General features: G+C 38.9%; 1 protein-coding gene across 1 annotated transcript in view; it reads right to left on the bottom strand.

Moving 5' to 3' along the window:
- Positions 1–1551: 1551 nt before the first annotated feature.
- Positions 1552–14152, bottom strand: part of DCDC1 (doublecortin domain containing 1) — a 509452-nt gene continuing 496851 nt past the window's right edge. Inside the window, 2 exon segments of the mRNA XM_056135538.1 lie at positions 1552–1955; positions 13457–13566. Coding sequence (XP_055991513.1) covers positions 1893–1955; positions 13457–13566 — 173 coding nt within the window. The 3' untranslated portion in view covers positions 1552–1892.

The following is a 14152-nucleotide window of genomic DNA, read 5'->3' as shown; positions in this document are numbered from 1 at the left end:
GAGGCAGTGTATAGGCAATACCTTTAAAGGGAGCTGAAAGGTATTTTAATATCATTTCTCATACGGTAAACTTTGACCGCATTAACTGAATATAGTTGTTAGATGACTTGGAACTAAATGATGAGAAATTTATCTGAAGAGATGGGAATATCACTTTCCTCTAGATAAGATAAGGGTCTATCACAGTGGAGAGCACTAGGGGTTTTACACTTGCCGTGGCCAGGCTGGAAGAGGTTTTTAGTCAGACCTTGGATCTCCACCACTGCACAATGTCTGCTTCCAGCTGTCAGACTGTCTGTGCTCCCTGTTATTCTCCCCACAGACAAAAGGGAAACAGCTTGTATTCCCTTCTGCCTAAAAGAGTAGCAAGTTGTGGGTGTAAGAAATGTTGACTTAATTAGCTTTTTTCTTCCAGGTACTTAAGTGTTTTCTCCAAGGAACATCCCAAATTCACCACTGTATTCGAGGAAGTTTGTATTTCCTTTTCTTTTCCCAAGTAAGATTCACAGATGCAAAAATCACAGAAAAGATGATAAGAAATCTTCATGGTTTATTGTTTGCATTTTGTAAGATAAAAGAGTTACATATTACACCACAGTGCAAGTTAGACTCTTCTTTATCTGATATCCTTTTTAAAATCTTCTGATGAGATATGGATACTCTGGCCCCCAAACCTTAGAGATCATGTAAATCAAAACTGTCTTCTTCTATCAGGATTTCTTAGAAGTTTGTACAGGTAGGCCTATGAGCCTTGTGCAATAGGATGAAAGGTATTGTGTGTGCATTGTTCAAAGTTTATCACCTACTCAAAGATTCTCAAACTCCATAAATAAATGAAAACACTCTGGGAGGTGCTTTATAGCCGTCTGTCAGCTGCTTAGAATGCTATCAGTAAATTTCAAAGTCATTTCACACACTTTTTGGATGCTTCTTCAAAGTTAACATTTGAAACAGAAATGCACAATACTCATACATATATTTTAAAAAAATATTTGATCCCTAGTTTACAACATGATATTTATTTTATTTGCACAATATTGGGAAATGGTGCTTTCCACTGGGAAGTTTCATGCAACTATAATCTGATTAAATTTTACTTAGAGCTTTGTATTTTGTGAACAGAGACTGAAAAGGAATGCCTATCTGGTAGATCCTCTCTCCATTGCAGTGCTGTCATTCAGGGTGTGGCCCCAAAGAGTGCAAGTCGCTGAACCTCAAGTTCCTACTATGTTGCTCTGGCAATTATCACTGAGCTTTTGAGGACAGAATCCTGTTCTGCATAAATAAAAACAAAGGTTTCCTGCTAGATATTCACCAGCTAGTTGGTAACATGAAAGATTTACTCAGTATATATGCAATTATTTCCCCAGCGGGTCATTCCTTTTTTTTTTTTAATCATTCCTCTTCCCATCCCTTTGTTATTATTGCAGTGATTGTGTGTGTACACAGCACAGGTTCTGTGAAACCTCCACATTTCCTTTTGGTTCTCGGACATTGGTGATGGTGCTCACTTGGGGTGTACACTTGGTTCAGAGTGCCAGAGAATGCATCCTTTGTTGTTTTAGGGGTCAAAAATGATGGTGAGAGACAGTGCTGCTCTACACCACTGACCTATCTGCAGGGCTTCATCTTACCTTGCAGAAACTAGAGAATCTCGACAGCATTTCACTAGAGCATAAAATCCCCATGGATAACACCACCCTAGATAATTACTGTCTTCTTATCAATTTATGAATAATTTTAGCTGATTTATTAATGCTTGGAAATTCTCCAAAATTTGCCCATAAAACGTCTAGTTATTCCAAAGGATAAATTTGCGCACTAAACTTTTATAAAAGCTGCATATTTCTCTTATAATAGTAGATTTTTCTGAAATCTGAATCTTCAGTAATCTAAATAGTTGCCTTTTCTGTCACAGTCTTCCATTCGGAAATAGGTGAAGAAACTTTTTCATCCTATAGGGTAGAGAAAAAAAATATACATATACATATGTATATATACACACATATACATACACATTTGTACACACATTAACTTAATTATATACGCACAGATATACATATAAAGTTCAGTTTAAGTTTCTATCTTAAAAATATTTATCAAAATAGGTGCATTAAAACTTGATAAGAGTTGCAAAATGTATAGATGCATCTCCTTCAAGGCCTGGTATGAGTTATGAAATCTAATTTTGTTTTCATAGCTCTGTGATAAAATTTTATCAATGTGATAAAGGGGGTCTTTACTAAGACTGACCGGAAATCTGAACTATCCAGCTAGGCAATAAAAACACATTCCTTAGCTGCAAAGTGTCAGACAAGCAAGGTTTAACTGAAATTGATCGATCAGTCTTCCTTTTACAGTTGAGTGCATTCACTTTACTTCATAGGATAATAGTTTTTTTTAATGGTTTTTCCATTAATATCAGACTTCAGTGTTAGTAAGAAACGAGAAAGACATAAAAGGGAGACATGCCATCAAGAAAGAATGCTGTGATCTTTAATGGGAGAGCACTTGTGCTCAGATGAAGTACTTGCATGGGTGAGAACTGGAACTTTTGTTATTGATTGTTATAGGTTGCATTGTGTTCCCATTCCCATCTCCCCCATTACCTTCCCTGACTGAATTCAGGTGTTGTTAAGGTAACTGAATTCAAACCTGAGCATCTAAGAAGGTGATCTTATTTGCTGCGTATACAACTAAGATGAAGTCGTAAGAGTTGGGCAGATCCCTATACCAAAATGAGTGGTATCCTTAGACAAAAGGGACACAGATAGACATAAATAGGTGGATGCCACATGAAGATAAAGGCACAGATGGGGGTGACACAATTCTTTAAGAATAATAAAGACAGCCAACAAATCACTCAAAGGTAGGACAAAAACACATCCTCCAGAGGGAACCAAATCTGCTGGTGACTTAATGTTGCTCAAAAGATGATGAGACAAAATATTTCCATTTTTTAAACCACCCAGTGTGGGTACTTTGTTATGGCACCCCTACGAAATCAATACTACATAGATAGATACAGAACTAGGGAGAGAAGTAAGACATCTGATGGCTTGGTAAGTCTGATGAGTGGGTGAGGAGTTCTCTGAGCACAGGGCATAATACCTTCCACTTTGGGTTTGGCCAAGGGTATCCAAACTATAGTTCACATTGACTGGATCAGCTGTCACCAGGGGATCCTTCTAAGCAAAGATTAAGTTATAAAAACAATCATGGCAAACCAAGTTTCAGAACTAACATAGGCCATAATGAAAGTATTACAGCATAGACAAGTCACAGAGGATTTCAGGCAATATGAAAATGGCATGGACATTAAGCATAAGCAGCTCTAGGTACTTGCATCAACTCTGCAACTTCTTGGCTGGTGACTTTGGGCAAGATATTTAGGACCAGAATGAGAGTAAGACTCTTATCTTTTATGTGGCTGACCCAGGTTTGCTCCCCAGCAACACATTTGGTCCCCTGAGCACTTTCAGGAGTACTCCCTGAGAGTATAGCCAGAAGTAATCCCTGAGCACTGCCAAGTATAGCCCAAAAATCAAAACAACAACAACAACAAGAAAATATATCTGACCTCTTAGAAGTTCAGTCTCCCCATCATTTCAATGTAAAAGTAGAAACAGAAAAATATCTACTTGTTAGGATGGCCATTAACATGAAATGAGATAGACAACAAAGGTATAACCATTCAACATGTCATTTGGCATATGTTGATGTTCTACCAGTATCACTCTCCTTCCCCTCCTGTGTGTAAAATTTTATTTGATGCTTATATTAAGGAGTTTGCCCAACAGTACAGAAGAGGGAGCATTTTAGAGGTGGAAGAGTCAACTGTCCTCATTTTAGAGAAGAGGAAAGAAAATCTCTCATGGGTCTTAGCACTGAGTCAAGTGTTCTCATGAACTTACATTTAATGTTCGTTCAACTTAGTAAGTGACTCTAGTAGATATTATGTCTGTCTGGGAAATGGAAGAACCAGAATAGATTCAAGAATATGTAAAATATTCCCAAATGAATTTTTTCTCAATACAAAAAAAATCTATTTTCTGGTGAAATAAAAATCCTGACTAACTCTGTGATGTTTTTAGATCAAGACAGAGGGGTAGTGAACTTCACAATGGTGTAACTGCCCTGTAGAAAGGGGAGTGGGAACAATAATCTTCTGCACTTCCTCTCTCCACCCTCCGCACCTAGAGTCTCCTGAAGGCAATCATGGAAGTTTCAAGGGAGGTGTAGGGGTTGAGGTGCAGGGGTTCCTGTTTGGAAATATCCTCATTCCGTCTGACTCCCATTTACATGCTGTTTCTGGCAATAGAGATCAGTCTGGGTCACCACTATGCCACTGAGTAAATATGCTGAAAATTATTACTATTTCAGACAAATGTTTAACTGTTCTCAGATTATCTATGACACCACAGGCCAAAGTCACAGCCATCTAACCTGGGAGTGAGTTTACTTTACTTGGTGATTTATGGAATGAGAATTCTGGGTGCTCTGTGGGACTAATTTAATACGAAACATTCAGATGTCTGTCTTATAATGCCATTCATCTTTCCTTAGCCTGCCTGCACCAGGGGGCATGTGGTTCAGAGAGCAGGCTCTCCCTTCTCAGCCACAAATCATCACACTTGTGAAAGGGGTGACATGTCTTCCTTTCCCAGCCAGGCAGCCTGCAGCAGAGGCAGCAAGCAGTTAAAGGTCCAGCTGGGCACCGATAGAAGAGTGTTTTCCACTCTCTCAGGCCATTGGAGTGTTTTGAAAGTCACAAATTGTCAACAAAAGGAACATAATCAACATAGCTTTGTTGCGCCTTGCTAGAAATAAAATTTAGTGAAACTGTACTGTATTATTCAAATATGAAAGATTTCTCTCATAAGAAGGTAATGGAATATTCTTTAAGTTGATGAAATAATGTCTTAGCCTGGGCAATTGTAAAAAAATACTAGACTTAAAAACAGCAGAAATGTCCCACAGTTGTGACGACTGGAAATCCAAGATCAGGACCTGATCATGATCAGATTTGTGTGAGGAATATAGTCTGGGCTTCAGTGTTGACTTTTGGTGTATTTTCATAAGGCAGAGAGAAGAAAATGGAAGAAAGCTCTCTTGTGATTAATCCCATTCATAAGTATTTTAGTATTAGATCCTCATCTGATCTCATTTTCCTTCCAAAGACCCCCACTTCCTAATATCATCACACTGAAACAAAATAGTTGTTACATATGAAACGTGGAAGAGGGACACATTCAATACATAACAATGCTTATAAGAAAGAACTCTATAAAATGTCAAACTCTAGTTCAATGATTATACAGTTAAACTTTGAACAACATCTGCTTGAACTGCGCCAGTTCACTTACACAGTGGTTGTTTTCATTTTATACAGTTGGCCTTTCATATTCAAGGGTTCAACATTCACAGATTCAACCAACTGACTTCCTCAGATGTGAACCCTCTGGACACAGAAGACTGACTATCTGAAGGTTTGGGAATTCAAGGATTAGATTAATCTCTTGCAGATGATAAAAGAAGATTGCAGTTAAATTCCAGGAGTGTGAAGATTGACAAGGGCTTCTTTAAAAGAGTCAGTTGTATTAAAAAGGAGGTACTTAGTACATGGTGAAAGAGAAAAACTTGTTGAACCATCCTTTAATCTTATAGTCATGCAAGAAATACTCACTAGTGATTAGTAAACGGGGCTGGAGCAATAGTACGGGAGGGTAGGGTGTTTGCCTTGTACACAGCCAATCAGTTTCAATCCCTGGCATACCATATGGTCCCCCTGAGCACCACCAGGAGTAATTCCTAAGTGAAGAACAAGGAATAATCCTTGAACACTGCCGATGTTACCCAAAAGCAAGCAAACAAACCAAAAAAAGCTGCTATAAATAAAATAAAATTCAAATATGAGAAATATTCTGAGCTTACTTTCAAGAAAAGTTCAGGCCAGTGGAGAAAGAATATGTCAGTTCTGGTAGAAAGTGCAGCTAAGGTACACAAACAGGATAAGGAAGAAAAGGACATTCCTAAACAATTGAGTATATGGAATGATCAGGAGTAATTTCCCAAGAAAACTTAAGAAAGAATATGCAATGTGTATAAGAGCACATGACTTTGGAGAACTGAGGGAATATTTAGAAAGAGCGGGGTATACTGCTATGTGAGCAAAGGGGCAAGGGAATGCAGACTACTAGACTAGGAGGGCACAACATTCCAGAGGGTATTGGGTACTACTGGGAGGAGGTACTTTAGTTTGATGGCAAGATTGAAACTCTAAATTTTTTTAAGAAAATTTGAAGTACTGTAACACTGTCCTCCCGTTGTTCATTGATTTGCTCGAGCAGGCACCAGTAATATCTCACAACAAATTGTGAGACTTGTTTTACTGCTTTTGGCATACTGAATACATCACAGGTAGATTGCCAGGCTTTGCTGTGTGGACGAGATACTCTCGGTAGCTTGCCGGGCTCTCCTAGAGGGGTGGAGGAATCGAACTCCGGCCTGCCATGTTGGCTGCATGCAAGGCAAATGCCCTACCCGCTGTGCTATCGCTCCAGCCATTTAAGATAATAGTATGGTTAAAAAAAATTTCAATTTAGAAGGATCATTCTGTTTACAACTTGGATAAAGAACTAAAAAGAAGTAAAGTTGGGAGTATACAACGTGCCACGACTAGTAGGGAACCATCAATAATATCAACGTGAGTAATGACAAATGTCTGAAGAAAACAGCTTCAAAGTTCTTAAAAATTCCACAAAATGTACCTTCCCCCTTTTCCATGTTGCAAGTTGGGTGCAGATAAAAAATTAACTTATGCCTCCATTTGTTTCCTGCTGGAGAGAAAGGACCTGGAAAGCATGAAGTGCTTTTCTGGGGATTTACATTAACTGTGTGAGACAATTATGTGTTGCTGTTGCTCCATTACTTCTGAGAAATTCTCCTTAAGTGGTCTCTTAAACACATATTTTCAACACAACATAAAGTTGTGGCACGTCACAACTTTTAAAATGAAAACTGGGCATTATCTGATACTACTACTCCATGGGTGTCCTGGCTCATAACAAGAATTTACAATTAAGACACAGCAAACCTATGTCAAGACCAGGGAGCAGAACTCACATCCAAACACTGAAAGAGTTGTGAGTACAGTAACGGTGTGAGGGAGATCATGATGAAAATGAACATTCATAAAGGAATGCAACCTGCTGGGGTAATTGCCCTGTATAAAGAGGCCAAGAAAAATCTGATAATAAAGGGGTTTATATATTGAACTGATTGATAGTGAATGAGGTTTCTCCATAAGGTAGCACTGTAGCACTGGTGTCCCATTGTTCACTGATTTGCTCGAGTGGGCACCAGTAACATCTCCATTGTGAGACTTGTTGCTACTGTTTTTGGCATATTGAATACGTCTTGGGTAGCTTGCCAGGCTTTGCTGTGTGGGCGGGATAATTTTGGTAGTTTTCCAGGATCTCTAAGAGGGATGGAGGAATCAAACTCGGGTCTGCCTCGTGGAAGGCAAACACCCTACCTGCTGTGCTATCACTCCATCCCCCTTTCCATAAGATATATACAAAATCTACTTCCTCCACTACACCTGTTTGCATTCAAAGATCTAATTTATAAATCCAACTGATATCCATCCATATATTATAACTAGAGTCACAGATTCCAGCCCTCAGTTTGTATTGTCATCATAGCAGAGATTACCAAGCAAAGGTAACCAAGATCACCCGATCACAGCCAGTTTGGAATATATACCTAAGAACAAGCCTTTCACTGACTGTGGAGAAATAATAACCACTTCATTTACTCCATTGCTGATTTCATCCCTCAATGAGAAAGGGCAAAACTAACCATAATAATGGCAGAGCCATGTGTCTGTATTTAAAAATCCTGTGGAGACCCAATCGCCAGCATGTACGTGGCTTCCTGAGGAAAGATCAACCCACATCATTGCTAACATAGGCAAGATGTTCTCTGTATCATGTCACCCCTGACATTCTAATCTAAAGAACCGAGTCAAAGGCAGCTATTGGCCGCCTTCCAGTCATTAAATCTTCTACTGGAAAACACAAAGAAGGTAATTTAGATGGTAGTGTGGCCCCAAAGTCAAAGGAAATATAGAGAGAAGCCAGGAAATAGAAGTCATGAGGAGGCAGATGAACCTTTTAGTGTAGAGCGAAGAGCCCATGAAGAAGTAAGAAATTCACAGCAAGAAGCACAGAACAAGGTAGATGTCAAGAGCAAGAGTGTGAATGGCTGGGTTGCCAATGAGTGACCACCAGGCTACCTGGCAGACTATGGGACTCAATGAGGTCACCCCAGAGTCCAGGAGCTCAGCTTTCTTGCTAATCCTCCCAAAAAACCACCATTTCAGGAAGCAATTTGTGTGAGTCTTTATAGCTCCCAACCCTAGCAAGTTTAATTTGCTACACCATATCTAGTCCTACTTTCCTATTAGTTTCCTTAATAGTTTCCCATTGCATTTTTTTTAAAAAAGGGAAAAACCAGTCTTCCCCGCAGGACCTACAAGCCCTCCCTCCTACCTCACCTGTCTGTAACTCCATTCAAAGCCTGGGCACTGTGCAGGTGTCACACATTGATGGCATTCACCTTCATCAGCACCAGAACAGTGTATGCCTGAAGACAGACATATCCAGCTATAAATTATTTCTTTGAAAAACTAATTTTTTTTCTGTATTTCCTATCTTCTAAGGAAAGACTCTATCTCCCAACCTATAAGGATTTCACTCACAGGTTAAGAGAACTCTCTTGGAAATTAATTTTTCTAAGAGCACTTATTACTGAGCTGAAATCATTTCCTTTGGAATTTCACACTCTCAGATGAGCCAGCCAGAGGTGCGGGTTCTGGCCACCACATTTACTGGAGTTGGAGCATGCAAAGAATAAAGCGGTTTAATCTACCCGACCCCCCTTCTCTCTGTTCAGTGAAAAAAATGGTGACTTTGTTAAATAGTGTTCCTATCTCTGTTCCAAAATCCACACCCTTTGTCATACATACAAAAATCATAAGAAAACTCCAGGAAGCTGGAAGTTTCCCCCATCCTCAAAAATGCCTCTTCTCCTTTGTATATGTACCATACCCTGATATTATTCCTCTGACCTTTAAAATAGCAAGATTTTCTCAGCTCTGAAGCAGCTTAATTAACACAGGAAGTCTGAGTACCTCCAGCCCACTTCTTTGCCTCCAATGTCTGGGTCCTGGCTCCCACTCTAGGTGGTTAGACCATACCCCCCCAAACATGCTCGTATTTCTCTCCAGGGAAAGATGGTGAAAAAAAAACACAAGGACATTCAGACTCACACTCTGTCACATGCAGTAATCCAAAACACAAGGCAAAGTGTCAGTGCTGTGCAGGACACTGGTACTTAGCATGTGTGCCACGTGCATCTGGCAGACACCCAGACTATGACCAGCTCCCATGCCATGCCACGAACAAGAAAAAAACAGAGGATGTATCCCACCTCAGGTGTAAGCAATGAAAACACGACGACCAAGCCAGAGGTTGCTCTTGCAGCTCTCCACTTTGTCACACTCCCTATGTACATTTACCTTTGAGAATCCTACTCAGGAAATATGCCTTGCAATATTCCAATTGTCCTTAGGAGGACCATTTTTCGAACAACAAGAAAAGGAATCTAAAGCCGCTGCAGAAGAGCAGAGATGGAGAGACAGGAGATAAAGGTGAAGAGAGTTGAGGCAAGTGGGTGGGAATGAAAAGAGAGATATTCAAATTATCTTTTGGGGATAAACAGACCCCAGGTACTTTGGGACCCTTTCTCCTTTCCTCCATCTCTCTTTTTTTTTGTATGGTCCTCTGGTTATTTAAAAAGAGTATGTCTTACAGAGATTTCCTTTAAAGTCCATCTGCCTTCAGTAGCATCTAGAGAGACCCATTGCTCAAAGGTCTCACTTGGTCTGAGTGAGTCAAAGTTTTTGGGCATCCAATCTCCTCCTAACATCAAGTTTTAAGCTTTTCGTACTGAGGCACTGGGCCCTCATGCATCCAGCAGGTTGACTGAACCTTCTGTTCATGGCTAAACCCTAACCAGACAATAAGCACATCCAAGTCAGAATCAATATTTGACTTGCCATAGAAATATAATTCCCTGTCTCTTTTTCCTCTTTCCCTCCACCCACAACTGTCCAGTTGCAACATGGGCATAAGCACTTCCCCTTTCCTCAAATATTTCTTTTTTCACCTGTGGGCCAGGGTGATAGTCTAGTGAGAGTAGTTTTCCATTGCAGACTCACAGAATTAGAAAATGCTAGAGCTGGCAGTAGGCTTCCACCAGATAGCTGGGTTATGTAGTTGGTCCATTCACTTTCATCAGCACAGCCCTGAGTGGTCTTTGTTGATCTTGCTCTGCTGTTGCTTATGACCAAGCAGCCCCCAAACACTGGCATTGATGCTGAATTCTAATTTGTGTGCTAACAAAATCGCTCTTCTTTATTTCCGCTTACCTTGCTTTTCCTAGGAGGGGCTGAGATTTGCTCTCACACAAGGGGGAAATGGGAACCCTTGGCTTAATGAAAAGTACCAAGAATCATTGTTGTGTCAAAATTCCACCGAAGGACATTTGCACCTGATTTTTTTGATGATCTAGAGTTACACAGATCTGAGTGTTTTGATTGTTCCCTTGCAAATGATTCAAAAAAATTTTTTTTCTGCCTTGGTGAATCACAATCTCAATGATACTCAGCACACCTGGGCTATTATTAAAGGTTAGCTCATAAATGCTGCCACAGCCATGGCAACGCTTTCTAAGTGATCAGCTCGCAGAAGAGAATAAATATATCTTTGTATTTCTGTTGTTTCTTTGTTTCCTTGTTTCCTTGATGCACACAAAAAATGTTGTTATTAAGATCAAGTAGGAAAAACTGGAAGTTCAGGGTTTATTGCTTTACAATAATGGCTTTTGCATTTTGAATCACTAGTAAAGTATCCTATTTTATCAAGTTGACATAAGCACTCAAGTCAGATGCTTCTTATTTATAAATGCTGTCTGTTACTCTCAAAATGTGTGTCAAAATTTTTGGGCAAGTTGCCCTTAGTTAGTTGGCTAAGAATCCTCATTCAATTTCTACCTGACACTTAATCAGGCAACAAAAGGTAAAGGTGGAGCAAAAAAAAAAAATACAGAAAATTCCATGTGGGGACAACTGAAAAGGCCTGTATACAGTTGATTACCATCTGGATCACCTTAAGGGTGTTTGTGAACTAGCAGGAAATAAATTTCTGGAGAAGGTTATAGACTTAGGGATGGTTGCTTCAGTATTTAATAATACATAGTTTCTAGTTGATAGAAAAATATTGAAATCTGACTTATACATATGAGGCTGATTCAAATTTGATAAACATATCCCCAAAGGAAATGACTAGGTTTATTAAAAGTCTGAGATGGCCGAACCAAAAAAAAAATTGCAATAGTCTTATCCAATAGTCTTTGACGAGGGTGGGGAACTATTCCTCAGTCCACCTTTCAGTCACCCAATAGGAAGGAGAATAAGGAAAGAGCAGGGATATTCATGGTCTAAGTTTAAAGTGGCTATTAACTGTTGATATACCCTGGGCAAGCTGTCGTTGACAAAGTAAGTGTCACTGCCTCACTGGCAAAATGTGATGTGTTGATGACTGTTATATTACATCTAAAATCCCATTTACTAGTAATAGAAAAGTTCAGTTAAGAGTTTTGCCTTCTGTCTCCTGGTGCTTGATACTGCCTTGTGTGATATTACCAATTTTCGCTTCAGGCGTATTCACATGCAACATTGAAGACTTCACAAGAATTTGCACATTTGATCCAGGGTGAAATTATGCCATTTTCATAGCAAATCAACTTTTCCTTGGCAGCAAAATGATAGGTATTTTGGCACCTAGAGAAATGCCTTTGTTCTCTAGGAATTTTGAGGAGACTGGGGGGAGGAACAGAAAAGAGGAAAAAGAAAAGTCCTGTGTTTATGGGGATTACGATCTACTCATTCAAGAGGCCCAGCAGGTAAGAACAGTGTTGATCCACTTTCTAGCTGCAAGCAAGTCTCTTAACCTCTGCTTCAACTCTCTGCTAAAGAAAAAAAAAAGAAAAGAAAAATGGGGGTTAACATGTGATCTTTTTTCCCTCCATGACACAAAGCTGTTCTGGAAAGCCTTCACTTCTCCAACATCTCACAACACGTAGAAAATGTCTGTAAAAGGGCACGTTGTTGTTGATGTACATGTGAAATTTCACCTCCATGTATTCTGTTTTTAGTGGTGTCAGAGGCAGCAGGAAGTTATTCATGTAGCTTTACTGATTTGCAGACCAAGAGTAAATACTAGGCCTTTTACAGCAATTACCAAGAGCCCCCTTCAGTGGGAATGATCTACTGCCTTCCTGCATCACATTAAAGTGGAGGATTGTGGAGTGAGCCCAGCTGAGCCATTCTGTACACACCTAGCTAGCCAGGTTGCAATTTATATTCAGGCAGAGTGTGAGGAGAGGCTTTCAGAGGAAAAGACAGAAGAGTATTTCTCTGTAAATTTTCCATGTAGACAGCCAAACTCTGACTTGTCACTACTAATATAAAAAAAAATTTTTTTTTCATTCATTGCCAGAAGATATTGACAGGTAAATTCTCTTCCTGTAGGACTGATACCTAAGATTGATAATGATCACCCTTGATCTCTGTTTTTGTTGTTGTTATTTTCTTATATGTGCTTCTTTCAAATAGTGCATACAGCTTTTCTCTAAATTCTATATTGAGGATATAGTCAATGACTTTGGATTAATATATGTGTTTTGCCAAGTCTTCTGTTTAGTATATGTTCAATTTTAGCTTTTTTTTCTTTGCCTCATAAGGAGAAGGCTATTACTACTTACCAAGCCAACAGAAATTAGGGAAGAAAAGATCAATTCAAGTGGCATTTAATGACCTCCAGTCATTTTATTTTATTTTTTCATTCAATTAACATAGGATTTTAAAATGGAGATTTGGAAAATATCAGTGAAACCAACACACACACACACACACACACACTCATACACACCTAAAGACAGCACACACTGATTTGGATCTAATTTAGTGGTAAAATCAGAGTCTATTTCATAACCAAGTATTATGTGTACTTATATCTTATACATTTTTTCAATTATAACTAGTGTTTTTTTTCTTTGATTTTTCCTAGCAGAAAAATTTGCCTTTTAGCTTTATTTACTGACCAAACACCAACTTTGTTTGGTGTTGTTGCCTTTCTAGTGATAGATTTGAGACATTAAATGAGACTTCATAAAGTAGAGGGTCACTTTGAAAAGAGACTGCATAAAACTAAAAGGATGAAAAGTTATATCAGAGCATGCATATGGGTATTTGTTTACATACAGGCTATACCAGTAAGAAATAGCATGAAAATGATGCTTTTGATAGAAATTATTTGCATAGATGTACCAGAGACAGCAGCTTTGTGGATGGCAATGCCACTATGTCTGTGGCCTGCGGACCATGCAGCCTTCTGATCCTGGAGAAATTCGCTCGGATCTCCATCAGTTGCTTTAACTCTGTAAAAAAAAAAATTACGGATATATATTTTTATGTATAAATAAGTATTTGTAAATATTTACAAATTTTATATATTTATACATAAATAAGATATGTGAATATATTTACAGAAAATAATTTAAAATCTGAGATGATGGTAGCTGAGGTGGGGTAGGTTGAGGGGGAGACATTCTAATGGAGGGTGTTGGAACGTTGTATGCATAAAACCATATCATTAATAGTTTTGTAAATCATGGTGCCTAAAACAAATACAATTTTAAAAATTAATTTTTAAAAGAATATATTTTAAAATATAGGATGACAAAAACGTCAAGGATCTCTCAGAAATTCATGACTCTCATGCTGAACGCTCTCATTACACACTTGACCTACTTATCACATCAGATATGTGTTAACATTCTTTTAATTTCTACAGAATGTCAGCATCTACAGAGGGCTTCCTTCCAGGATTTCTATGGAGCCCCAAATGGAAGCTACCCTAGGAGTGGGCTAACCACTGGACCCACTAGAAAGATAGGAAACACAGAAGTGAAATTCATGTTCCGGTTGAACAAACTGTATGAAGCGCTATGTTCTATTCTTTAA

Source organism: Sorex fumeus, unplaced genomic scaffold (genome assembly GCF_029834395.1).
Source record: "Sorex fumeus unplaced genomic scaffold, SorFum_2.1 ptg000007l, whole genome shotgun sequence".
NCBI classification, from domain to species: Eukaryota; Metazoa; Chordata; class Mammalia; order Eulipotyphla; family Soricidae; genus Sorex; species Sorex fumeus.
Note: the sequence above shows the minus strand (reverse complement) of the source record. Positions and strands in the feature narration are given on the sequence as shown.